This window comes from Mastacembelus armatus, chromosome 15 (assembly GCF_900324485.2).
Source record: "Mastacembelus armatus chromosome 15, fMasArm1.2, whole genome shotgun sequence".
Classification (NCBI taxonomy): domain Eukaryota; kingdom Metazoa; phylum Chordata; class Actinopteri; order Synbranchiformes; family Mastacembelidae; genus Mastacembelus; species Mastacembelus armatus.
The window spans coordinates 12,266,620-12,292,949 of record NC_046647.1 but is presented as its reverse complement, the minus strand read 5'-3'; the positions used below and the strand labels follow the sequence as shown (position 1 = coordinate 12,292,949).

Below are 26,330 nucleotides of genomic sequence, written 5' to 3'. Positions count from 1 at the left end.
TCATCATTTAACAGTCAATTTTACTAACTTCAGTGCTAATATAAGAATGACTTTTTCAGTTTAACGTAAACATTTGTTTTGTTCAGTAGCTGGCTCTAATGGCCAAACTCAATTTCAATTTGTTGCGCATGGTTCACGCCAGAAGCATTGCTGGTAATTTTCACAGCAATCTTGGATCTGGTTCTAATACATAATCACTGTGTTGACTGTTGGCATCATGTAATCTAATGCCACAAATAACCCTAAAACCAAACTTAGCAGAACGCAAACCTAATTTGGAAGAGGAGGCCTTGTCCATTTAAATGGCATTTTAAACCCCAATTTTGTATTTTCATGGACTCCATTACAGCAATCACTGCTCATATGTGACCACAGACCAATATTATATCTCCCCCTCCTCAGTATCTCATGCAACCCCTCTCTCTGTCAATTATTAATACTAACCTTAAAAAAGGAAAAAAAAAAGTGTTGAAAAATGTCATGAATTCAGCTTACAAAAAGCAGTAGCTTTCTTTTATTTTACATTTTTAAACAGCATTAATTTAATACATACAAAGCTGTTCAGTAAAAAACAGGTTTGCTTCAGTTAGAAAATAAAAGTGCTAAAATGGTAAAAAGACAAAAGATTTAGGCAAATACTAAACCATCAGGTGAGACATTAGTATAAAATGTCTCCTCAAAACACAAATTTTAAATTAATAGATGGTTAATAACCTCTTAAAAGAGGAATATTTATTTTTATCCATCTAACTGTATAGTCAGTCAGAGACAAAAATAAATCTCTGTTGAATAGCTCAGTTCAGAAGCACTGTTCAAGATTATTGTATGAATTTGATGATGTTCAGATGTGTACTTGCTTACTGCAGAAATATGACTTTTATTTGGATGGTACAGTAAAACAAACAGGTAATTTATTACATGTAAAAATATACACACACTTTTAATGGTCTTTCCTAGGCCCACAATGACTTCATATCCAAAAATATCATTATGAATATTAACAAATCAAAGCTGATTATATTTATTCCCCTGTCTTCACAGCAACTTGCTCTACTGCTGTGTTACAGTGTGAAAATTGGCAGGAGAAACTCTCATAAATGTGCATTTACAGAGAGCTGGAAATAGACCGGGTACTGAAGCAGCTGCAACACCAAACACTCAATCCATCACAGTTCCTGCCGTCTGCGAGGGTGTGCGCATGTTCACAGAGGGAATTTTAAACAGAGATAAGGCAGACATTAGAGAAACTATTCTACTTCTTCCTTACAAAGCGGGTTTAGACACAAGATTAGGAAAAAAGTTAATAAAAGGCTGGGAGGAGTCATATAGCAGAACTAATAGGAAGGATGGAGCATGTTTCCCATTGTTGCAAGAAAATATGTTTTGATTTTCAAATGAGTAAAAACAGAAAGTTATAACTAGAGGCCCTCTGACTATAGACAGCTGTGCTAGTTTGTTTTGATGAAAACATTTTCAAGCCATTCACAGATGTTCACTAAATTCCCCTTTCAGTGCCTGCTCCTAGTGTTTGTCTTTCCAGATTTTTAACCTTCTGCCTTTATGTACGTCCTGCTCAGTGACTCATAATACTTTTTGTCAGGGACATGAATTTCACTTCAGTCTTTACTATTATTGAATTACAGTAGGGGTTTTGCGCATTGAAATTCTGACGCGATACCTGAGCCAAAGAAACTAAAAATGTTGAAATGCGTGTTCTTTAGTTACACTGGCTTCACATCACGTGTGTAACCGTAAATATTGTAGTTTTCACAATATGGACGATAGACTAAAGTGAAACTCAAAAAGCAAAAATCAATCTGACAAAGTATCTTACTAGGATGCTACAAACTACACAGGAATGTAAATAATCCCAGTATTAGTTTTCAAAATTGGCAGCTCTTTCCTGTTTGATACTCATCAGCCATGACTTCAGATTTTTAAAATATTTACTATTCACATTTATGTAGCAACTCGAGAACATCAACAAATGACAATTCAGCAAACCCTACGTCCAAATGGCAACATCTTTAAGATTCCTCCTTTCTACAATATAAGCTGATTGCAATCAACGGGTAAAGACGTTAAAATGGTGAAAGACTGAACAGGGCAAAAAAACCAAAAAAAAAACAACAACAAAAAAACTATATGAAAGGGATGCTTAGAGTTAGGCAACTGATGTAGCCATTACCTTAGTTTAAAAAAGCTGCCTTGCTCTGTTGCAAGTGTATTTGTGTGTATTTGTTGTGAAAGCAGGGTTAGATTAGTAATGCTTCACATTTCTTATGTCTTTTCTACATTGTCCTCCTTCTCGTGTTTCCTTTCAGTGGAGCTGCACAGCTCTCAGTGAGAGTTGTCTGGCTGTTACTGCTGCACCTCTGTGTCAGATCAAAGAGAGGGGCTCAGGTATTAGTGCCTGATGTACTCCCAGCAGTGTTTACTTAAACCTAACAACTGATTAGACACTGTAAACATTTGTGTTATTTGATAGTACACACATGAGCTCAGACTAAGAAAAAGGCAAAAAAGGAGAGTACAAGTCATGATGTCAGGTGCTATTCTATCTGTCTGATCATGAAGTCAACTTTTGATATGTCTAACATTATTAAATTTCTCTATTATCAAATGAATTTAACCAGAATATAGGATATTAATATATGTACAACATCATGGACGACGTGGTGTGGCATCCAACCAGCCCTCTGTTAGCTTTGTTTCACTACCACCTACTGAAACTGATAAACCTCCTTGCAACACAGAGCCACACCACATATTCAGTGTCCTGATATCTGCAGAAGAGTCGACTGATTTAAATTTATTCTGCATCTACACTCACACGTATACATATTTCCTGTGGTGAACAGGACAATCCATACAAACTGATGAAATGGGAGTCTCAAAAGTTCCGCTTTCTGCAGTCAGCTTCATTCCCTTTTTATCAGCTTACATTGCATTCATTCTCCAATAGTAGACCTTAGCAAAGTTTTCACTCTCCCCACCATCATGACTGATGATGACATAAATATCAGGACAACCCACAACAACCAGCTATAGAAGCTCAAGACTGTTGCCAGATCCTCCTGCTTTTTAGATTGTTTACATTTCTGTTTAACAAAATGTGCATTTTTCTCTCCATGAACCTGGCACTGTCCCATGTTAAAACTTTTCTCATCTCCCGTCTAGTTTACTCCAGCGCCTTCGTGAGGAGATGTCCTACTTAATCACACCATCTTATCCAGATGGCTTCTCTTCCCAATCTCTCCAATTCCACTAATGTCCAGTAGCTGCCTGTGTCCAAAAACATAAAAAAACTGGTTGTGATTCAACCTCCACTTCCCCCAATCCCCATAAAAGCCCTGCAGCTGGAATTTTTTGCTCTTTTTTATAATTATGGTCATAATCAAGTATATCTTGTTTATTTCTTATTTATCAGGTTGCTTGTAATAATACAGACAGGAAGTACAGGTTACTCTTTTTTTTTTTTTTTTTACCTCTGTGTAGGAATCAAAATACTAGACATGATTTCCTCATGTATACATATTGGCTTTTATCTATCACTTAAAATTGTGGTTGCAGGTTTATCTACAATTGCGCTTTATAGCTACACAGAAAAAAAAGATCTTTTCAGTTGTGTTTTGTATCTTTTGAATAATCAAAGAACATTTAAAGAGAAATTCTTCATACTTCAAAAAGAAATAGCAAAACAACTGTCCTTGTGTTTTACAAGCAGCTGCAGACCTTATAACTGATAATATCCTATGTTTGGTTGTCGCCTCTCTGGTTTCTCTGTTTTGGGAAGATTTTCTTCTTAGACATGTTAGCAAATATTGATCAGCCAGCCTCAAATGACAAGAAAAACACAGTAAAGGAATTCCTAAATTGAGCTGTGTTTATTCCATGAGCCTTAAACAAAGGGACGAGGCCTCTGAGTTCACAAGTTGAACGGATAGACTGCCTCATTCTCTGAAGTGTTAAATAAACATAGGTCTTTCATATGAAGTCACAATATACGCAGCTAAACCAACAGTAAACACCAAAGAAAAAATGAGGGAGAATGTTAAGTTGTGAGAAGGAACTGATGGAGGCAGAGAAAGAGATGACAGAATTGAAGAGGTGATCTGTGATAGAGGGATACATTCCTGCAGACAGACTAAGATGACGCTGACCATGACCTTGTCTGAGGTCAGGGTATTTTCTCAACTTCATTCCCCTGCTCTATGTGTGTGTGTGTGTGTGTGTGCGTGTGTGCGTATGTGTTAGCTCAGAGTGGCCCCATTATTGATAGCGCTAACAAGCCTGGGTCAAAGGTCAGACAGTGGTGAGTGGAAAAGGATGGAGCAAGACTGTTAACGGTCATTTAAACACCACCTGCCTACACACACACATACACACACATACACACACACACAGAGTGAATCTTGGCTGATTGTTACCAGACCATATTTAAACACATCCCGAGTGCCCCCGTTCCTCTCTACACAGAAACATGAGGCCTCTGCACAGATTCCAGTTTACACAACATGCTCGGAGTTCAACAGAGTGTAATAATGAGACTATAATGCAAATGTGTTCGCACTTTCAGCGTCATCAGTGATTTTTCTGCTGAGTTCTTTCCCCACTAAAACAGTCAGCATATGTTAAATTCCACTAGAGTCAACTTTAGGGTACCACAGAAAGAAAACAGCAGCTATACCTTCACAATATTTGAAAAATATTATTCAGACTTTTGAACAACATTTCTCTGGGGCAGATCTGCAGTTTGTACTTCTGCTTGGAAGAGTGGGAGATTCTGTGAGAACACTTCACAGTAAATCGGCTCTGGGTAAATAAAGTCCTTATGCTTGGCTTCAACCCCCCAAACCCCAAACCCACCCCTCCCCGCCAACCAGTCTGATAACAACTATGGCACCTGCTCAAAAACAGCACAGCGGTGCTTTCTGTCTCCACTTCTACCTCATAATAGGAACCATCACACCAGCAGTTGACATCTAAAAAGACAAAATGCTCCACATGTCCCTAATCAATCAGTAAAATGATGCATAAGTGTCCACTACGTGGGAAAATAACATTCAGTGGTGATTCATTATCATCATAAGTTTTCTGGCATAAATATTTTCTAACTATATTTCATCATGTTCTCACCTGTAAAATCAGTGTTAGTGTTTACATTTAATTTTTAGCCATTAACCAAAGCAATTACGGTCTGCACAAAGAAGTAGAATAAGATTAAATGGGCATATTTTTTTTTAATCAACAAATCACTACCATATTTGTTTTTACTTGACCATTAAAAAAAAACTGGCAACTCCTGTAGGTCTCCATGCTGTAGCAGAGCAAAGTGAGCAATAGGTATGTCATCTTTTTGACAGGAAGCAATGGGGTTTATGGGAAATGTGGTCTTAATTTTGAGTAACATTTGCACTACACCACATATGTGAGACAGAGGCTAGTCATTTCCACCATGGTTTTATACTTTACAGTTACTTTTTTAGCCAAGGATTCAGATTTTAATAGTAGTGTACTATGATGTGTAACATAACAGAACAATATAAAAAAGTAGAATATATAATAGTCACATGATATATTTTTTAAGTCTTTATTATCTACCTATTCCTGCTAGGTGAAATAAGCAATGCATGGCTCTACCTGCCCGTGCCCATCATGCCCACATTACTAATCTTTTTTCTTCTATTGTTTTACTCAAAACTTTAATTTATATGAACACCATCTGGAAACAATCCAAAGATATCAGCACAACTATTGATTAATTCATATATTTAATTGCTAAAAACTGCAAAGCCTGAAATAGATATTAGAAAATGTTGGACCTACATGGAACATCCTGAAGTTAGTGTGGGGAAAAAAAAAATCCTAAGGGCTTTAGTGTCTTTACAGCTTCAACACAAGCTGACGTTTGCCTATTTTGATAAATGCACCAAGGCCGTATTATGACATTTGCGCTTCAGACTATTCAAAAATATGCAGCTGATATATGTTCTTCATACACCCACCTCCATTACTCATACAATAACACACAGAGGATCACTTTGTTCTAAGGAGGGGAGACCTTCCTGAAAACATGGAAAGCACATTGCAGACCCAGTTACGTGAGGCCACTTGTTCTATGTGGTCAATAACAAAAAAATAGTAGTTTGAAAAGAACAAATGGGCTCAATTGATGGATTTAGATTCTGTGTTTTAGGTGATTTTTTTAACATATGACCAAATATTTTAATCCTTCTTCTTTGTGTATATTAGTATATCTAACATTTTAACCATTTAAAGAAAGTAATACATGTAGTCCCACATAGCCAAAATTGTTTTTACTGTTGTTGATTGGCTTGTTGGTCGATCCCACATTGCATATTTATTTTTACACAAGCTCTTTGGATTTCAAAACTGACTTTCTCTGCGGTTTTCTGTTGTGAAATGAAAATCATGCCCACCCAAAAAGTACTTCCCACCCAACCACTTTCCAAGATGGTGAAGTAGATAGAAAATGCGAGCTTCAATTCTGCATTAGGTGCTCTTCAAGCCATCTCTTGGCAACATAATGCATGAACGCCAGATATGCTACCAGCCTTACGTTGATGACACAGCTATATTTGCCGCTGTCCACTAGACACATCGGTCCTGTCAAGTCACCTGTCAAATGCATCAAGGACAGAAATACTTGTTCCCCAACTTCGTCCATCACAGAAACCCTTGTAGTGGGTTCTAAGCCACCTTTAGCTGCAAATATGTTCTTCTCTAGCCTCTTTTTCCCTTAAAAGTATTAAACAGGTCAGAAATCTGTGTGCTGTTATTGATTCAGACACTTCAGCGCCATGTCATCGACCTTACCAAAACTTATTTTTCCCTAAAAAGACTACGAGCAGACCATAGCTAATCCAAAATGCTGCTGCACATTTGACTGGTTCACACCTTTTCTCAGATCTCTGCAGTGGCTACCAGTTAACTGAGATCACTGAGCACAAAAGCGTCCTCCTCGTCTGTAAAACCCTAAATGGTCCTTCTCCACAGGACCTCTCTGAACTGCACATTCAGTATGAAACTGTCCATCTTCTGGTTCAGGCTTTTTAATTGTTCTGAGAATTAAAACTAAAGCTGGTGAAACCATTATGATGGTTTCAGTAGCAGTATTTCTTTACCAGATTGTGTTAAATGTGCCCCAGTATTAGCAGCATCTAAAAGCAGACTGAATCCTTTCATGTTTTTCTTTTACATTCCATTAGATCAAAGTGGTAAACCGGCTTGCATGGATACCTATAAAAGTTTCTTTGTTCTGCATGTGTATAAACTGAAAATACATGTTTCTGTTTTGTTGAGAATTCAATCTGAAGCACACTGCATCTTCCTAGCATTTTAATTGTGCTATATAAATGAATATAGCTTTGCTTCCAGTGTGAGAACGAAACTAAGTAGTAAATGAATTGAAACCACAGATGATTGAATGCTAAACACAGTTTGTACTTATTTCTCATTTACCCTCATCTGTCTTTACTCTCTAAGCTCCATCTTTGCTCCCTTTACCTTAACCATATAACTAACGACCAACTCCGTGAAAACCACAAAGTGTAAATACATCATTTCTGACACTGACTCAGTCTTTGTAGGAAACTCACTGCAAAGTCCAGGTTTGTGGACAGTTTCCAAAGACAGACATTAATTTTAACAGACAAATCCCTCATTTACTCTTTTCTCTTGCAGGCCCTCATTTCCATCTCAGTCAGTCACAGTAAGTGATAAGAATATGAAGCCCACCCAAAATCAGGACTCCAGTTCCTCGTGCAGTCAGGTCAAGTTAACTCCAACCAGTGAAACTGTCAGTGCTCTGTTTACTAGCCTCTGCTGCTGCACCGCTCTATCCATCCCCACATTCCTCTTTTACAAATTACATTTGTCATCCTGAAAGCTGATGGTTTACATTGGCATGCTTTGAACCTTGTGTGTGTGCGCATGAATGTGTATGACACACAAAGTCCAGACTACACAGGATGTAAGCACGCATCAAAAAAAAAAAAAAAAAAAAAAAGACAGTGTTTGTGTACATGTACGTGTGCGTGTATGTGTGTGTGTGATCTCCTACCTGTTATTGTAATGTTGCTATAGATGTTGGACAGTTGCTCTTTCAGCAGGACAAGCTGTGTGGTGGCTGCCTTCTCCCTCTGTAGCTCCAGCATTATGTCAGGATGGTTTGCCAGTTTGCAGCCATTCTGTTTGTCCAATGCAATGTCGCTGCGCACTATATCTGCAAGCCGGCACAGACGAGAAGCAAATGCTGCTTTAACATTTTTACAACCACACTTTACAACAGTATCACAAAAAAAATAAAAATAAAAATCCTAATGTTGCCTATCACACATTATTTCACTTACTTTTAAAACCTAATTTGCCATTAAAGATTGAACCACCTGTTGAAACCTACAATTTTCTTTAGGAAAAAAGGAAAAACAACATCCTCCATACACTCAGCTAAAACCAGTGCAGTATAATATGAACTCACTCCAATAAGCCCTGACTTCATGAAGGTTGTGATGTTGTGTGTGTTTACTCAGTGTCACGCTCATTTGGTGGAGTAAAGTGCATTGTAGCACATTGTGGCTCATTTTCCATATTGTGTCAACCAAACTCAGTGAGGGGAGACTAAATATAAGAATCACCTCCCTGTAACATTTCGAATAAAAGCCAAACATTATAATTGTCATTAAAAATAGGGATTTATGACGTAAGCCTACTATATTTATTTGGAGCTGTCCCTAATAAACTGGCAGCGGTACAGTGTTTGTACAGAAAATGGACGTTGTGTAAAACAGACAACCAGTAACTTTTAGAGGACACATTACTGCGACACATTTTACTGCGTCTATCTGAGCGAGGAGAAACACGGGCAGAAAGAACAGAGACGCCCACGCGTCCTGTAAAAATCCACCTTGACGCAAATAGAGGGACGTGTCGTTTTTTTTCGCTCACCGTCTTCGTAGTTCTTCAGGTAGTAGTCTGGTCCCGGTCCTCTGAACTTGGCGAGGTTCTTCTGGTTGTTGAACTGCAGGAAGTCTGTGCGTTTTCCGCCGAAACGCAGAAAGGCAGGCGACAGGCCGCGCGCCAGGGTCACGAGCCGCTTGGAGCTGCGGGCACAGGCAGATTAAGAAAAAGAAAAAAAAACCCACTGAGGAAATATCCACACCACTAAAATAATCCCTGCACACTCTAGCTTCACTTTATGATCACAGGCATATCTGGGAGGAGCAGAACGCGAAGTGTCATTATGTTTTCCTGTTCTTCCGTTCAGGCTGCTTTATCTCAAACATGTAGGCCAAAAATTTAGGGACAAACACAAATCCTATATAAAGAGATATGAAAAGGTGGTTTACTTTTGCTATGACTGGTAAAGCACCGCTGGCCTGTGCCAAAACATCTGTCCTGCGGGCCCAGGTAACAGGTAAACTGCTACATCACCTGAAAAAGCAGCTATGGCGAGTAGGCCTCTAACCTGAGGAACGAAGGATTCAAGCAGCACAGAGATGTAATGTTTTACTCTGCGCTGCTAAATCCAAATAAAGACCAACAGGCATGAAGTGGAGCCTTGAGCAATAATCTGTATTATTTAAAGATGTTAAAGGACAGATTACTAAAAACAAAGTCATTTGTTTTGTCTTTGTGCTTCCTGCCTGATAATAAATTAAATTATATTAATATCTAATGCGTAACGAGTTCTAATGTTTCGATAAACAAATAAAAGTACACGTAGGACTTTTTCTATTGTTGCAAATAACTACAAATTTCATTACAGCCTACGTGGCACTCGGCTTAATCTAATAAAAAGACGGAAGGTACCTAAAGTCACAGCCGGCAGGCCCGGACGCTACAGCAGCTGCTTAGGTTATTTGTGCCTAATCATCCAAGACTGAGTTTGCAGTGGATGAAAGTGAGTAGATAATATGAATAATAATTCTGAAAATATTGGACGATAAACTACTAACCCAGAACAAATTTGCACAGGGGGGAGTGAGACGGTGTGTGACGTGATGGAATTGAAATTTCATTTACTGCAAAATAAGTAAACAGCTGTGTTTATCATGGGGAGGGTACACACAGTCAAACGTGCTCTCCCCATCAGATAGTTTCCAGTGTAGAAAATATATATAGGCTGTCGTACTAAATTATATGTTTTGCTCTGTAGATCGTCTTTAGATCATATTTACCACATGTTTCTGACAAAGGTCCAATGCAGATTAAGAAGCTGAGATAAATAATATAACTGATTACATAAATCCAGTCTAGGGCTTGATATAGACTGTGATTATTTTTGTCAGTGCATGTGGTTTAGACATGGAATACTTGACTTATTTTTCCGAGTTTTGAAATTGAAATTGTCTTGTTTTATAATCTATGATCAAAACGTGGCGGCCAGAGTCTGCGTCTCCTGTGAAAATTTGACTGAGAAATGCACTCAGATGAAAAAAATCATAAACATGAATGAAAGTCGAGTCAAAAATGTACTATGCATATAAAAACAACTTTTGGCACTGAACCCGAGTGAAACTGCATTTTAATTAATTTAAGGAAAAAAAACTCTATAGGCCTATAGTGAAACTGACAATTTACAAACTAGGCTGGTTAGAAGAACGCAGTTTTAATAAGTACACTGCAAACTATCTTTACATTGACAGAAATAACCTTAAATGGATGGTTTTTGAGCTGTTCACTCTTAACGTTGCCTTATTAAATTATCTAATAGGTTTGCACTTGAAAGCATTAAATAATGTGCAGCATTAGACCACTTAGTGTCCTGGGTGAGGAGAAAACGTACTGGGTCACCCCATGACCATTCAGACAACGTGGCTGTGTGCGTAATGAATAGAATAAAACACCCAAACATTTTGGAGATAGTCGCCAGTGCACATCGATGTTGTGGAAATGGTGGGAAACTCTTTTGTACCTCAGAAAGTCCAGCCAACCATCTTTGATTATCGACGGGTCCAACTGCAAAGAAAGGAAGTTGTCGTTGAGGACTCTGATCGGGCTGCGGGTGTTGACATCCAGGAGAACCAGCGTCCTCTCCATGAAGCCCGGTCGTTTTCCACCGGCTGCAGGTCTCTGGTATGTGGAGGAAGAAGAAGGATACGAGGACGAGAGCACCGACTGCACCACCAAAGTAGCCAAAGATGCCAGCCACAGGGAGGACCATGGGAATACGCACTGGAAGCATTTGGGCATCTTCTTATTTTGGACAGCAGGAGGATCTGTGCGCGTAATGAGACTTAAAGGCGAGAAGAAAACGCAACCAAACACACTCTGCGCCCTCGAAGTTCGATAGTGGGTCTTTAGGTTGGCCTCATCGATCTGGATCTGTCTTCCTGTCTAGTTGTCTCACCCCCTCTGCCCCCCGCCCCTTTGAGTATTTTTGGGAGCTGCTCACAAGAGCGCACGCCCCGAGCCAGCCTTCCCGGTTGTGAGAGCCAGAAGTTGGGAGGAGAAGAGGCAGCACCGCCCCTCTAAGGTTTTCTGAGGTATGAGTACAAACTGCTTAGACGTAGTTTTCTCAGCTCATATGGCTACCAGTTTAGTCTTAACCCCTTAAAGGACACTATGGCGCTTAAAAAAGTTACTTCAGGTGTGTTTTAGTCTTTTTTTATGGTATTCATTGAATGCAGAAAGCTAATTGTAATGACATTATGAACAGCTTTGGCATGGGACTGGTTCAGACTCGTTATTATATGTTTCCAAAGTGTTTTCCAAACAAAAGGTAATAATATAGGGCCTCTTTTCTCTTTGATATGCTTTAACAACATAAGTATATCATGTTTGTGCCTCTGTCTTGCTTTTTTATTCCCATTTTACCATTAAAATAATTTAGTTATACCACTGAAAAAAGGCCAGGGTTGTGAGTGTAATCAAAATGGTTGAAGAACAGAACAGTTTTTATTTTGGGTACATTAATTTTGAGCGTATGCACAAAAAAGGGTGAAATCTTCAGAAGTGAGGGCGCAACATCTTCTAAATGTTCAAGATAAAGCAGAATAGTATTTTTCTAATGGAAGGATAAATATTATTCTAATTCATGCTGAAAAAGTACAAACAAAAGACGTATAATTTTGTAGGACAACAAAGTTGAATTCAGTGGGAAATTAAACCCAAAGAGTTTCAATAAACAGATGCGCATGTTTAAATGTTATCAGGCCAATGTGGTAATGACAAAGAAAAGCCTTTGGAAAATGAATAGGCCATGATGACTGACGCGAGATAATAACCTGCACATCATGGAAAAATATACGATTAATTTGAAGAAACATATGGTGAAAGCTAAAACGAGTAAAGGCACTCTCATATGCAAATAAATTACATAGGTTGTGTTGTGCAAAATCGTTTGAGGGGATTCAGTTGGTGTTAAACTCAGCTACGCTCAGTTTTACCCGCCATACATTCATTTTGATGGCATGAACCAAAATGCGCATCGCACCATAAGCCGTGATCACTGGCTAAAGGCCGTCACCGTCCACACTGCAAATCAAATCTTCCAACTAAAGAATGATGTGGTTGGGTCTACAAGAATCTCCAGGCTACACACTTCAAGAGAACAGGCTTCAAAACAAGAGAAGATAAAATCTCGTCAACAGGATATTTCATGTTCCTGGGTACTGTAGACACTTAAGTTGTTTTGACAAACAACTGATTGATTGCACAAGACCAATGACATTTGGCAACATGAACATTTTGACATTCAAACCCAATTTGGGATTTAAGTTCCTACACATGGAACTCACCTATAAACTATTTATATGACTTTTCTCCAGATGTTCTTCAGGCACTGGTGAGCAAGAAACGCGCCAAAGAAAAGACTGTTTATGGTGATTTCTCCAGAGTCCAGTCTCTCCAGTGTAGTAAGAAGTGGTCGTGTAAGGTCACCGCTGTCTCCTATATGAGCAGCAAAATACACGAGAAGAGAATGTATCGAGGTGGTCCATGTTTTCAAAGAGTAGGCTACAACACGCAAACATCACACCGCAAAATTATCTTAGGCGCGAACGTTTCAGGTTTTACGCACGAAAGTTAAAAGTAATTAAAGGCAATAATACTCCAGCAGGATGTGTGGCGTGATGACGCATCTGTAAAAAGTCTTCTGTTAATTCTTCAACTAAACGTGAAAAGATGTGTGTGCAGATTAGGGTCACCCCTGAGTGTCACATACCCTTTATTAACACATCTGTGATGCAAAGATGAAACCGGACTGTACTGTATCTTACGTAATCCAGTGGTGTCTGGTCTGTTTTCTTTGTCTGGAAAATTATAAGATGAGATCCATTTATCAGACAGGCAGAAAAAAACCGTCTGCTGCTTGCTCATGACAACATGAAACAGTTTCATGTTGTCATTTTTGGCATCATGGTTTGCAAGTGCTTTTAATAAACTACAGGTTTTGGTTTTTAAAGAAAGGTGTAGATGTAAGGCATTTGCCATGTCATAGTTGGGGATGTTTTTTCTTAAAAAAAAAAAAGTTAGAAATAGATTTTACCGTAACGAATCAACATAACTATCTGTGTCTATCACATCATCTGAATTGTCTGTGAGGGGTGAATGTGTTTAGAACATTTTCTACACATTATATTCTGTATAGTGTTTTGCTACGAATGATGCAGCAGCTTTATGAGGATGGCAGATCTAAGGCTCATATAAAAAATAAACAGCACCATGGTTTTAAATACACACGCCCGACTCCCCATCAGATCTACGAACCGTAGTGTTAAACCCAACTTTCAGCTACAGACATTCATTTATTCTAACAGGCTGTTTTGTATGTAAACGTCAACACGTTTTGTCAGCAAAAGATTATTGTTATCACTGTTAATTTAATGTGTTTTTATTTTAGATACTTTTTTCCCCATTAGAGACACCCACGCGTTTTGTTGCAATAGTATAATAGTATTTGGTAATAATTACGGACTATCATCGGGGAATAATGTTTGAGAATTAACTCACATATTCTGATCAAGCAGCAATAAGAGAACGTGATCCTATTATGGTATTTAATGATATGAAGGTATTTAATTACGGTAAAGTCTTTTTAAACTTCGCAAAGGGAAATAGGTTTAAGCAGACACACGGGAATGTTCTGTAGAGCACCGTGAGTCAGTTTTCGTTGGGAAATTATCTATTTTAAAGTTTTATTTGGCCACCTCCTGAGTTTTTCACTCACTGTTTTTGCCACCGACAAAGCTCAGAAATAGGTAGAAATCATGTTTAAAACAAGGAAAAGTGCAGATTTTATTTTCTAAAAAAATATTAAAATCAAATCTCCGGCGTTTTTAAAAGTTTGAGTTGCAAACACTTTTGATTGGCAAACATATTGATTAGGCCATACAGGAACCTGTCCGGAGGGAAATGACCGGAGCTGTTACAGTCGGATGAATCCGATGTCTGCATGGAGCAGTGCTATTCTTTTTGCCATCCGATGACACAGGAAGGCGAAATTAAATCAGGCTGATCCTTATTCATTTGTGGTCCCTGGGAAACCAGATTGATTTTGTTGATGTGTGCGGAGTCTTTTTATACATATGCTCCGCTGGATGTGTGGCTGATGGAAAGCAGAGAGTGTCTAAGTGTTAATACTTGGCAAGTGTCTGTTCTCACCTTCACTTTCTTACCTCGTCAATCCGAACTCAAGTGAATGAGAGCTCCTCTATATAGGCTATTCAAGATAATAATAATAATATACTATAATAATGCTAATAATAATAATAATAATTATTATTATTATTATTATTATTATACATAATAAATTATAATAAATTATTGGGACCTCCTCGTGTGTGTAATAGACCATGCTTTTACTGACCTTGTTCTACTGAATTCATATTTCATTTCCTATGTCTTCCTTTAAAGCCTACATCATCGATGGTAGCCCTGTCAATAATTTGCTCTTAATATATTTATGCCTGTACCTTGTGTACCTTGTGTTTTACGTGATGGCCCATTTAAAAGCCGCAGGATCAAAATCCAGTCTGTCCTCCTTACATGTTTTGCGAATTGTTGTAGGTGTTGATAATTATTTGATTTGTTAAGAGACGCCAGTTCTGGCAGCTAAACTGTTATGGCTCTTATGATAAATAAATAACGCCACTTCAGCTTAAAGTTCACTGGGTTACATGTGAGTTATAGCTGTTTTCAGGGTCGGCTGCACTGAAACAGGTGATGATACTGCCATCTAGTGGACACTTTAAAACTGAGGGGAAGTAATATTTCAAACGAAGACTTTGATCCATAGAACTCGGTCTAAATGATGTTTTGCTGAGCTTTTGATCACGCACATGTATAGATTTTGTTGCAGTTCTGCTTTGGTGTGTGTGTGTGTGTGTGTGTGTGTAATATTCGTCTAATAGGTTTATTTTAAATAAGCGTTGTTTGATCCCGCGTGTATCACATAATGATTCATGATTGGCCATTTCCTTTTTTCTATTTTTAGAAGCAGCAGAAAGCAAATAAGACAGGCCTACGTCACGGTTGTCATGTGTATTTAAGGACTGCGGTGCACACCTCCTCTGTGTGTGTGCGTGTGTGTGCGTGTGTAACGTACCCATCCTCTTCTTCCTGGATATGGCCACCCAGCTGTTCCATCCATCCATCCCATCTGCAGACCACGTGACCCAGCTCTCCCATGTCCTTCAGTAGTTCATTCAGCATGATGGCTGCGGATGCTGCGGATGCTCTGAGCAGCATCCTGCATCCGCGCCGGTTCTCTCTTCTCTTTCTTACCGTCGCCCTCTCCTCTCTACCTTCCCCGACAGTGGCGCTGCTCGGTGTCCGGCCGGAGGACACCCAGAGCGGAGAGCTGTCAGTGCAGGATGGGATACTGAGGGCGACCGAGGGGACCCGATTCATGCTGAGGGTTTACTACTCCGCATCTCTAGAAAATACAGAGCATCCCAACAGCCTTAACATCAGCGGCAGATCTGACGGAGCTCCTGCCGCTCCCTGGATCGCGTTTATAGAAGAACCCGATGAGGATAGCGGGGACGCGAAGAGCCGGCTTCGGTTCAGGGGGAACCCGTGTGAAGAGGAGAACACTCGGAGCTCTGACATCGAGCTGCTGGGCTCTTTCAAATCCACCTCAAGTCACAACTCAGTTTTGGTGGAACTGCTGGCCAAAGACCTGCGCAGGGGCGAGGTAATCAAATACTACTCAATGTGTGCGTTTGATGGAGTGAAATGGGAGCATTTCAGCACCAATGACTTCTGGTTGGCGGTGGTGGCCAGACCTCCAGAGGCAGATGTGTGGCTACAGGCAGGTGTCTCTGTGCTCTTGTTGGGGCTGTCTGCGCTCTGCAGTGGTCTGAACATCAGCATGCTGTCTCTGGACCCCGTGGAGCTGCGGGTCCTACAGAACAGTGGCACAGAGAAGGAACGGAAATACGCACACAAGATAGAGTCAGTGCGCAAACACGGGAACTACATCCTTTGCACTGTGGTGCTGGGCAACGTGCTGACAAATACCTGCTTTGTGGTGTGGATGTGCCAGATTTTAGGAATGACTGCTCTCTCGACTGCCTCCTGTACTTTGGGGATATTTTTTATTGGCGAGATTTTACCTCACTCTGTGGCGTCCAGGCACAGTCTCGCCATCGCCTCCAAGACCCTCTGCGCGACCCGCCTGCTGATGCTGGTGTTTTTCCCCATCGCTTACCCAGTCTCCAAGATTCTGGACATCATGCTGCACCAAGAGATCAGTAACTTTTACACCAGGGAGAAGTTAGTGGCTATGCTGCGCGTCACGGACCCGTACCACGACCTGGTCAAAGAGGAGCTCAACATCATCCAGGGAGCTCTAGAGCTTAGGACCAAGACGGTCGAGGACGTGCTGACGCCGCTGTCAGACTGCTACATGCTGTCCTCGGACGCAGTTTTGGACTTCTGCACCATGTCAGATGTGATGCAAAGCGGTTTCACCCGGATTCCAGTTTACGAGAACGAGAGGTCCAACATCGTGGACATCCTGTTTGTCAAAGACTTGGCCTTCGTGGATCCTGACGATTGCACTCCTCTAAAAACAATTACTCAGTTTTACAAACACCCAATGCACTGCGTCTTCAATGACACCAAGCTGGATGTGATGCTGGAGGAATTTAAGAGAGGTAAGTCTCTCTTTTTTTTTTTTTTTTTTTTTACAAGTTCAGAACTTATAAACCACTTATGTCTGACAAGTCAACGCTAAACGTTGAAGGCGCCACATGTTTTGGCATAGACTCAAGGTTGCCTCCTACCACCTAGGAGTTACATGTGCTTTGAAGTGACTGTGCACTTAAAACCAAGTTTTAAGTCAGTGCATACATTCAGTCCATTGGCTCACAGTGGGCCTGCCAGTGCAGCCTTTTGATCCCCAGAGCAGGGAGAGCCATATGTGAAATCTGATACAGTGTCACACTGAGACTGGTTCAGCCAGAGGTTAGAGGCTACCAAGGATCAGAATGAGGTTATCTTAAGAATTCATGTAGTAAAAGTCATTTTCCCATGACAACAACACTGTGAACTTTATCTGCCTCCATCAACCCCTGCTTTTTTGCCCCCTTTCTATGAGTGTATCAGTCATCAGATCTACAGTTTGATATAATGCTGAGGAGTTTGCTGTAATGGCAGTTGAACTTGCACATCTTTCATCTTTGATAAGCGTCTCTGCTGATAAGTACATTCACAGTAATACAGCAGTGTTTCTCATACACGTACAGTGGTAGCATCTATTCACTGTTGAGTAAAAGTGTGTCGCCTCTCTCCGGAGACCCCATTCAGTCTTCACACTGAATGAGACTCTGAATTGATGCGAGGCTGCGGGAAAGTCTGTTACGTAAGGATTCGATTTACATCAGTTTATTTTGTGGATATTTATATCTAAATATCCTCCATTGACAAAGAAGCTTCAGTAAATGCCAGTCTGAGGCAGCAGCCGTCCAGTCACAATGTGAGAGGGGACGCACAACTTTGGCAGTGTTATGATTGCCACTTACAGGTCAGGAGGTGCACCACTTCATCTTGTTCAGGATTATGGATGATAGCTTTGGGCTAACCCAAATAACCCATTGGCTCAGGTCTGACCTTGTGTTTGTGTGTTTCCATCTCATTTTCATTCTGTTTGTCAATAAATCTGAAGCGTGAAGCTCCACTTCACCTTTAGATTGTTTGTGTTCACATAACTGTCAGCTCACAGTGACTTTGAAGCTTCTTCCACCCTGTGGGTCGTCTCCATCCAGGCCTGCAGTGAACCATGAAAAATTCAGCTCTAACCTTTCCCTACCCCTTTCGACTCCTTTCTACTTTCTACTCTCATGGATTAAAGACTCCTGCTGTTCAGGAAGCCTGGCTGCAAGCTGTGAGGATGTCTGCCTGAGAAGGGCAATGGGCAGGGGTGAGGTCTTTGTCCAGGGAAACCATGGAAATGTCATCAGTAATGTCAAGGAATTGAGGACTGCAACCATACTGCACAGTGGAAAACACTTCTATTTTTTTATCTTTCATGTGGCTATGCCCTTTACTAAGTTATGTGAGCATTACAAAATTGTCTGTAAGACATTCCTTCACTGGTGGAAAATGTAGTCTATTTTCAGGATTTCCTTAAATAAAAACACAAAACACATCTTGAAGTTGACACAGGTCAAATTATAGAAGGCAGGAGCATAGTTTCCAAAGCTAAATATAAGTTGCTGTGTCTGCTTATATGTAAAACAGGAAGAAAGATATAAATAATCCATTATTTCTATTCATAGTACTGTATGGCTGTATTGTTTGCAGAAACCACAGCTACCAAATACGCATATAATGCACAATCATGCACAAACATATTATGAACGATCTAAAACAACACATGGAGTTCAAACATTGACTGGAGGAGCCTTGGGAAACTGGCAGAGCAGAAACATTTGAAAAGGAGCATTCATGGTAGACCCAGTCTCGCCCCAGGCATGTGTGTGCATGGGTCTGGTAAATGTGTGTGTGTGTGTGTGTGTCTGTGTGTGTGTTCTGCAATAGTGTTATGTAACATATGAATGATGTAATGCAGTGACTGGGCACATGCACAGCTGAGGGCACATCTACGTCTGATTTACCTGAGCTCTTCAGATAAGCTGACCTGAGCGCTGAATACAACCTGACCATCTCAGCCAGTGTCACAGCCACAGCTTCAGCTTTGGACATGGCTGCCTTTCAGTCAATCAGACTTTTTTTTCTTTGTTACAGTGGATTAAAGCGCTTGATCTATTTTATCCCTCGGCAGTGATCCCCTAAATCGGCCCATGCCGTATGAGCCACAGATTTTAATCGAAGCAAGGGATGCGGTAAAAGTCTGCCTTCTAGGACATATTTGGTCATCGGACTGACTTAAAGCATGACAGTGAAGGTTTCTGTATGGTGACAAATGAAATACATTAAACAATCGTTCATTTTTTTAAATCTGTGTTTTTGCTGAGTTGAAAATGAAACAATCTGTAATAGCCAGTTTGTGCTGTAACTAGTCGCTACCTACTAATGTGATCATGTGTTTGTAGTCTTTCCTGTTCTTCTCATTGAGTTTGACGACACCTTTGACTTCTTGTCACATTTGCTTTGTAAGCTGACGTCAGAGATGCTGCTGGCGAGCTACGGCACTGAATCTCAGAGGGTCATCATGTTCAGCCAAATGCTTACTGAGGGGGAGCACTGGGTCAGCTCACGGATGTGTAAAGTGTGTGTTTGTGTGTATGCTGTGTAACTCTATGTGTGTTTACAGAGATGGCAGCGACATGGGCAGTTTAGTCAGCAGATGCAAACATCCCCAGACTGATTGTGTAATCTGTGTGTTTACGTAAGACCAGAGTCTTCCAAACTGTCAAAGTGTCTCCAGACTAATCCCCAATGCCCACGTAAATCTCATTCCTGTCCCACACACACACACACACACACACACACACACTCACACACACACCAGGGTAGTCCTGATGTCAAAATGATTTCATATTTAAGCTCTAAGATAGCTCTCCCCTGCAGTTACGGCCTCTGTGCTGATTTTCATCTTGACTGCACAGATCCAGTTGGAGGCTGTTGACTCATGTTATTTTTATCCAGTGACGTTGCCTCACAGCCCATTGCATGAGCAGTTTTCAGCATGAGCTCAGATTTTGAAAACATTTCAACTCACCCTTTTACTTTTCTGCTGAATGCAGGTAAATCCCACCTGGCTGTGGTGCAGAGGGTGAACAGCGAGGGAGAGGGAGACCCTTTCTATGAAGTGATGGGCATCGTCACCCTGGAGGACGTCATTGAAGAAATCATCAAGTCTGAGATTGTGGATGAGACAGACCTGTATAGTATGTATAATGCAGAAACATGTTGATTATAAAGCCCAGATTTTTCAAAGTTACGGTCAAACGGTTTCACAGTTGTAAGACTGCATAGTTTTCTTTATTTTTTCAGCTGTGTGGTCCACATCACTGGAAAATGCTAAATTTAACAGCATATACAGTACACAGTGTTTATTAGGGGTATTACTGTAGTAGGATTGTGTTTTTAATAGCACATTGCCATTTCCGTTCTCTGCCATCTATTCTCATTAAATTATTGATCTCACCTTCTCTCCCGTTGTTCCCTGTTCCTTGCTGATGCATAATTAAATAATGTGAATAAATGGCCCAGTCGCACAGATAAGCACCATAAACCTCTCATATTTAATTGGCTGGAAAGGCTCACCAGAGACATGAATTCAAATGCCAAACTCTTTTCATTTCTCATCTAATCTATTATAGTTATATAATATATTTAATAGTCCTCATTTCTGCAGAGGATAACTCAGTCATGGACTGGTTAAGTTATCTGCAGCCGTAGATAAGCTCACTAAGAGAAATTATGTCTATGTCCAGGCATAATATGTGAAATTTGCACTGTAGACCATGCACTTTGAATGATCTGTGTATGCTCATAGCGGATAACCGGACCAAAAGGAGGGTATCCAACCATGAGAGGAAACAGCAGGATTTTTCTATCTTCAAACTGGCAGAAAATGAGCTGAAGGTGAAGATGTCACCCCAGCTGTTGCTTGCAACCCACCGCTTCTTGGCTACAGGTACAGCAGCACTGCACGTTTGCTTATGCATGTACTGTTTGCTGAGTATTTGTGGGTGCCCAGAATGGATGGCAGGATAAAACGAGGTTAAGGACATGTGGCAGGAACATGGTGTGCTTACTTTGACTCTTATTCTAGTCTGCTCTTGTCTGTGTATCAACACGCATCTTTCTTGTAGAAGTGGAGCCTTTTAGACCATGTCACCTGTCAGAGAAGATCTTGCTACGTCTTATTAAGCATCCCAGCGTTGTGCAGGACCTAAAGTTCAACCCCAAGAACAAACATGCTCCTCAACACTACCTCTTCCAGAGAAACAAGCCTGTCGACTACTTTGTACTCATTCTGCAGGTGAATTACAAACAGACAAAAAGGACTATGTAATGTCAAGTGTTAATTACTTCTGTGCTTGATATTTTTATAACAATGTATTTCTGCATATTTTCTTTTTGGAAGATAGATGAATAATCAATTTAGTATTTACACCATGAGTGTAGAGCTCAAATATAATGCATGTCAATGACTGTGCTGTCATTGCAGGGACGGGTGGAAGTAGAGATAGGAAAGGAGGCTCTCCGCTTTGAAAATGGAGCATTTTCCTATTACGGCATGCCAGCACTCATCTCTCCCCTGCCTATTGGTAAGTAAACGCACATGAAGTGATACAGATCAATAATTCTTGGACTGAAAATTGCGATGATGATAGATAGTTCAGCAATAATCATAAAATGTATTCAGTGCCAGTAATAGAAGTGTTTTTAGTGTCTGTGCAGCATCAGCCTGCAGGAGCAGCAGCAGCTGTGGGAAGTAATTAAAAGTGGTTATTTCGAAGAATTTTCCCTGTGGAAAGGACATGGCCTGCACAGGATTATATGAAATCCAACTAAGACTGCAGAACAGCCCTAGACTTTCTCGCTCTGTTTCTTCTGGTTGTGTGCATGTTTTGCATCTATGATGATCTTGGTAAACTATTTGGAAGACCCCATTGACTATTTAAAAATGCCTCCCAGACATTAAAGGATGAATGCAGAATTTTCTCTTAAATCTTGCACAAATATCACAACTCAAAAGCTTTTTTAAAGTTTTTTTTTTTAATATTGCCTTCTCTATGAGTCACTGCTCTCAATGGACTTGACAAAAACAGTACAGGCACTCAGCTAGGCAGCCCTCATGTCCAAACCACGTCAAATAGAGGACAACGCACCTACATAACACATACACACAAAGTTTAACACCAGCAGTCATCTTTTTTTCCCATGGTCAGTGTGTTAAAACAGGACCTATTTAATAATAAGGGCAGGCAGCAACAACTTCAACTGGTTGTGGCTGCCAGTAGTGGTGGCTGGCGTTTTATAAACCCTTCACTATGTAACAACTCATTTCTAAGTGGTTTAAATGCTTTTGAAATCATAAAAAAAAAAAAAAAACATGGACTAAAATATAGTAAAATGTGAGTGAAGTAAAGTCTACTTACAATACAAGTCCATCAGAATTAATGAATCATGAAAAACAGAGGGGAGATGTATGACTTGTTTAACTTTGAAGGACTCAGTAATGCTGTTTTCCATCATTACAAGGCCAACAAAGCGCTGCAGTGTATTTTAGTCGTGGACTCAAGTGAAAATGACTTTGCATTAGTGCACTAATAAAGAGGGCAATGCTAAAAACAGCTATTTTACTCGTGTGCTGAACATGGACACAAAAAATAGAACTAAGGAGCATTTTGATAGATTTGATGTCTTTCTGTACTTTCTAGCAAAAGTTTTTGTGATGATTTATATATAAAATCTACAACTAAATGTAGGTTTTCTGTATCTTTTCTGTTCAGGTCCAAGGTATAGTTCCAGGGGCAGTGGTCTGAACCAGTCAGATTCATTACTGAGTGGAGGCAGTGTGGGTCAACTCACCACAGGAGGAGCGGTCTACTTACCGGACTACTCCGTTCGTCAGCTCACAGATCTGCAGATCATCAAGGTTAAAAACACAAGTTCCTACACAAACACAACAAAGGAACATATGGAAATACATCAACCACTGTTATGAACTCAGTTAAATGTATAATTTCCTGCACACTGAAGTAAAAACTGGGTGCACAAGCAAGAAACTGCACTTTTAAGCTCCTTCCATTTAATCTTTAAAATTCTCGAAAAAGCACTCTTCCCCTGCCGCAGCTTTTGCCTTTGATATGTCCTAATCCCTGATTCTGACTGAACACAGACATCCTGTCTCTCCCTCCATACACACTCCTTCCTTTAATCACTGGGGATAATTGAGCTCCATTTCAACCATGAATATTTTAGCTTTTTATGATGAATGTGCCCTCTCACTTCACCCTATCCTCCCCTTTCTCCTGAACAGTCCACGTTTCCTCCCAGCCAGGTGCACCGGGGTTAGACAGGTATACACACACATCCAAAGCTGATGATAAAACCCGTCTGTTGTGTCCCCGCAGATCTCCAGGAACCACTACCGGAACGCACTAACAGCCACTAGGATGGACAGCTCCCCTCAGACACCAGATCCAGTGGATCCTGATGTGAAGGGGAGGCCTCCGGCCCCAGAGGCTCGCTCACACAGCATCGCTCTCCCATTAACACACACACACACTCGACTGGGGCTGGCACGCCTTGCACATCTTCATCCTCTCGGTGGCCTTCACAGTACCTCCCGGCTCAATGAGAGAAACCGTATTGTTCGTAAGTCGTGCAGATGCTTTGTAGCAGCATGTTACTATTATTCACTAAACGTCAGAGAGCAAGTTCCAAGGATCAAACACTGATTGGAGTACTAAGGGCCAAAAACTTGTTTGTTAAGACCACTGTGTGATTAATGTGACTATCTGATACTCTGGTTAGACAACAGAAGATCTGAGGATAATCTGATGATCCACTTAATCCGTTTTGTAAAAAACCTAAAAGCCTTTTACATAAATGCTGTTAATATCATAATTAAATTGTAAACGAGTAAACAAATAAAAATGAGGTTTAAACGTTAATGAAGCTTTACACAAGCTAATGTTCCCCTGGTTCCTATTAAGAGATTCATTCAGCTGGAAATAATAATGACATAAGAGATTCATTACTTTAAATGAGTTTTCAAAATACTCATCCAAAAAAATAATGATAATTACGTCAGCTGACCTGCAAACGTAGCATAACTTAGAATAAGCACCAGTCAGTTTATCACCTGCAGTGATTCACTCGCAAAAACTGGTGCAAATGTGGCATTAACCAATCTGTACTGGTTTCAAGGCTTAAACAACGTCCCACAGGCCATCTGTCTAATAGTGTGTAACATGCCAACCAGTTTGTGTTGGTGCCATTAAGACAAATCACTGGACAGATGGTTCTGCTAGTTGTCAGTAAAATAGTAGCATCCTGTTATAATACTGCCAGTTTTCATGTTGTACACAACACCACAGATCTCAGCAGTTAAGGCCCCACATTTGGCCATACCCCATCTTTAGTTGGAATTAAAACCTCACCTCACCTTTATATTTAGCCTCTTACTGGACCCTAAAATGAACACTGATTGTCTACCTCCCTCTGTAGGCAGGACTATGAACCAGCTGCTGTTATGTGGCTATTTAAGGCTCACTGGACCAATTCTCTGTTTGCAGGCAGTAAATCTGATGGACAGAGGAGTCCAAATGATACTGTGTTCCTCCGCATGGATGAGATTCCCTACATCCACGAGGACCGCCCGGAAAATTATGGAGATAAAGGTGAGTGTTGCTCCAGACCCTTATCTCAGTTAGAATTCAAAATGGACTTTGATGTGTTTGCCCCTCTGCAAAAATGCTGTTTTTCTTTGCAATTTTGTATGCAAATTAAATGATAGCAAACAACTGCATTAAAGAGTTATTGTAAATTCTGGCTTTAAAACAAGATTTAATGAAATTAAATTTTTAAAAAATCCTATTACAAATTCACTTTTTCATTTACATGCAACATATGGACACCTTGCTCAGTACAGTACACTTAGGTGGTTTGCTGCTAGAGCTTACCTGGTCCGGTATGACCAGTAGCTTCTGCTGTATCACTTCCATCTTACTCTCACCTCCTAAACTTTCTCTTCTAGATGTGCACACAGAGCCCTCCACCTCTCCCTTCATCAGCTCTCTGTCTCTGTCCAGCTCGGAGGAGAACATTGGAAAGAGGCTACTGCGTAAATTGAGTGAGTGAGCCATTCGTCATCAACACTGATGCGACAGCACGCCCACACACACCGTCAGATGTGCTCAAACTTTTCTGTCAGACATAGCAACGGTGCTGTGTATCTTAGCAACAGGTGATGTGTCGTGTCCCTCACTTTAACCTACCCCTGCCTGCTGAGCAGCATCTCCAGATGCAGCTGTCCAAGTTGGCTCAGATACAGTGTGACTCATTTATTTCTATCTAGTCGTATGAGCCAGTAGCCATGCTGTTTAGTTCAACTGATGTTCCTGTAGTTAAAGGCAAATGTGGTGAAGTTTAAAAACACTCTTAAGCAAGCTGCTTCCGTTCATAGCAAAGCCAATGCAAAGATGAGAAAATCTAATGCAGCTGCAGTTTTTAGGCAGGTACTTTAATCAATGATGACTTGGTTAAGAACATCTGCGGTGCATTTAACCAGAGTCAAAATCCAAAGAAGAAAAAAAGAAGAGGGCTTGCAGACCCAAATCAGCTGTCAAATATCACCACAGGGGGCATTACACAGATGTTTTCGGCTATGCCTTCTTCAGTCAGTTGCACACTGGTGAAGGCGTAGCTGAAAATGTCTGTGCAAGTCCCCACTGTGTTGATGCATGACAAGTCGAATAAATAATAAGAAACTTCTTGTTGATATGGGTGTTTGAACCCTCTTTTTTTTGTATTCTGAACCACAAATGACTTGCTTGAATTTCAGCATGTTCTTCTCTGTTTCTAGGTAACAAGAGGAGGAAAAAGTCTCAGGAAGGAGAGAGGAGTTTGGAGGAAGGCTCTGAGCAACCACCACTAACAAGCTAGCACAGTGACACTGAGGAACAGGGATGAAGCATATGCTGGGCAAAGTCACTAAACAACCATCCCTTCATAGACTCCCCTAACAGGAGACTGAGCCATCCTATTTGCTGTAGCCACTGAAAATACTCAGGTCCCCGCTGATAAACTCTGTCTCACATCTGCTTGACTTCACAGTAACCTGACCGGACAAATCTGAACCACATGATACTGGATTTGTATGGATCTCAGCAGATTTTAATCACATTTTATTGTTAAAGGGAAAAAAATCCATG

At 40.5% G+C, this 26,330-nt stretch overlaps 2 protein-coding genes across 2 annotated transcripts in view; one reads left to right on the top strand and one right to left on the bottom strand.

Moving 5' to 3' along the window:
- Positions 1 to 11,323, bottom strand: part of hpse2 (heparanase 2) — a 51,560-nt gene extending 40,237 nt beyond the window's left edge. Inside the window, exons 1-3 of the mRNA XM_026309611.1 lie at positions 10,940 to 11,323; positions 8,971 to 9,125; positions 8,087 to 8,248 (exon numbers count right to left, since the gene is read on the bottom strand). Of these exons, the coding sequence (XP_026165396.1) occupies positions 8,087 to 8,248; positions 8,971 to 9,125; positions 10,940 to 11,217 (595 nt within the window). The 5' untranslated portion in view covers positions 11,218 to 11,323. The remainder of the gene's footprint in view (positions 1 to 8,086; positions 8,249 to 8,970; positions 9,126 to 10,939) is intronic.
- A 4,329-nt stretch (positions 11,324 to 15,652) lies between these two features.
- Positions 15,653 to 26,061, top strand: cnnm1 (cyclin and CBS domain divalent metal cation transport mediator 1). Its single transcript, XM_026309228.1, has 10 exons — positions 15,653 to 17,126; positions 20,181 to 20,324; positions 20,936 to 21,076; positions 21,255 to 21,424; positions 21,614 to 21,713; positions 22,902 to 23,047; positions 23,526 to 23,769; positions 24,693 to 24,797; positions 25,154 to 25,249; positions 25,982 to 26,061. Exons 1-10 carry the CDS (start codon positions 15,653 to 15,655, stop codon positions 26,059 to 26,061), a joined length of 2,700 nt encoding a protein of 899 aa, XP_026165013.1.
- Positions 26,062 to 26,330: the final 269 nt, after the last annotated feature.

What these genes read in the sequence shown, in the direction of transcription:
- cnnm1 (XM_026309228.1), top strand. Translation starts at nt 15,653, where the DNA reads ATGTCCTTCAGTAGTTCATTCAGCATGATGGCTGCGGATGCTGCGGAT. An exon ending in CCACCGCTTCTTGGCTACAG is followed by an intron (nt 21,077 to 21,254) that starts GTACAGCAGCAC and finishes TCTTTCTTGTAG; the next exon opens with AAGTGGAGCCTTTTAGACCA. An exon ending in ACTTTGTACTCATTCTGCAG is followed by an intron (nt 21,425 to 21,613) that starts GTGAATTACAAA and finishes CTGTCATTGCAG; the next exon opens with GGACGGGTGGAAGTAGAGAT.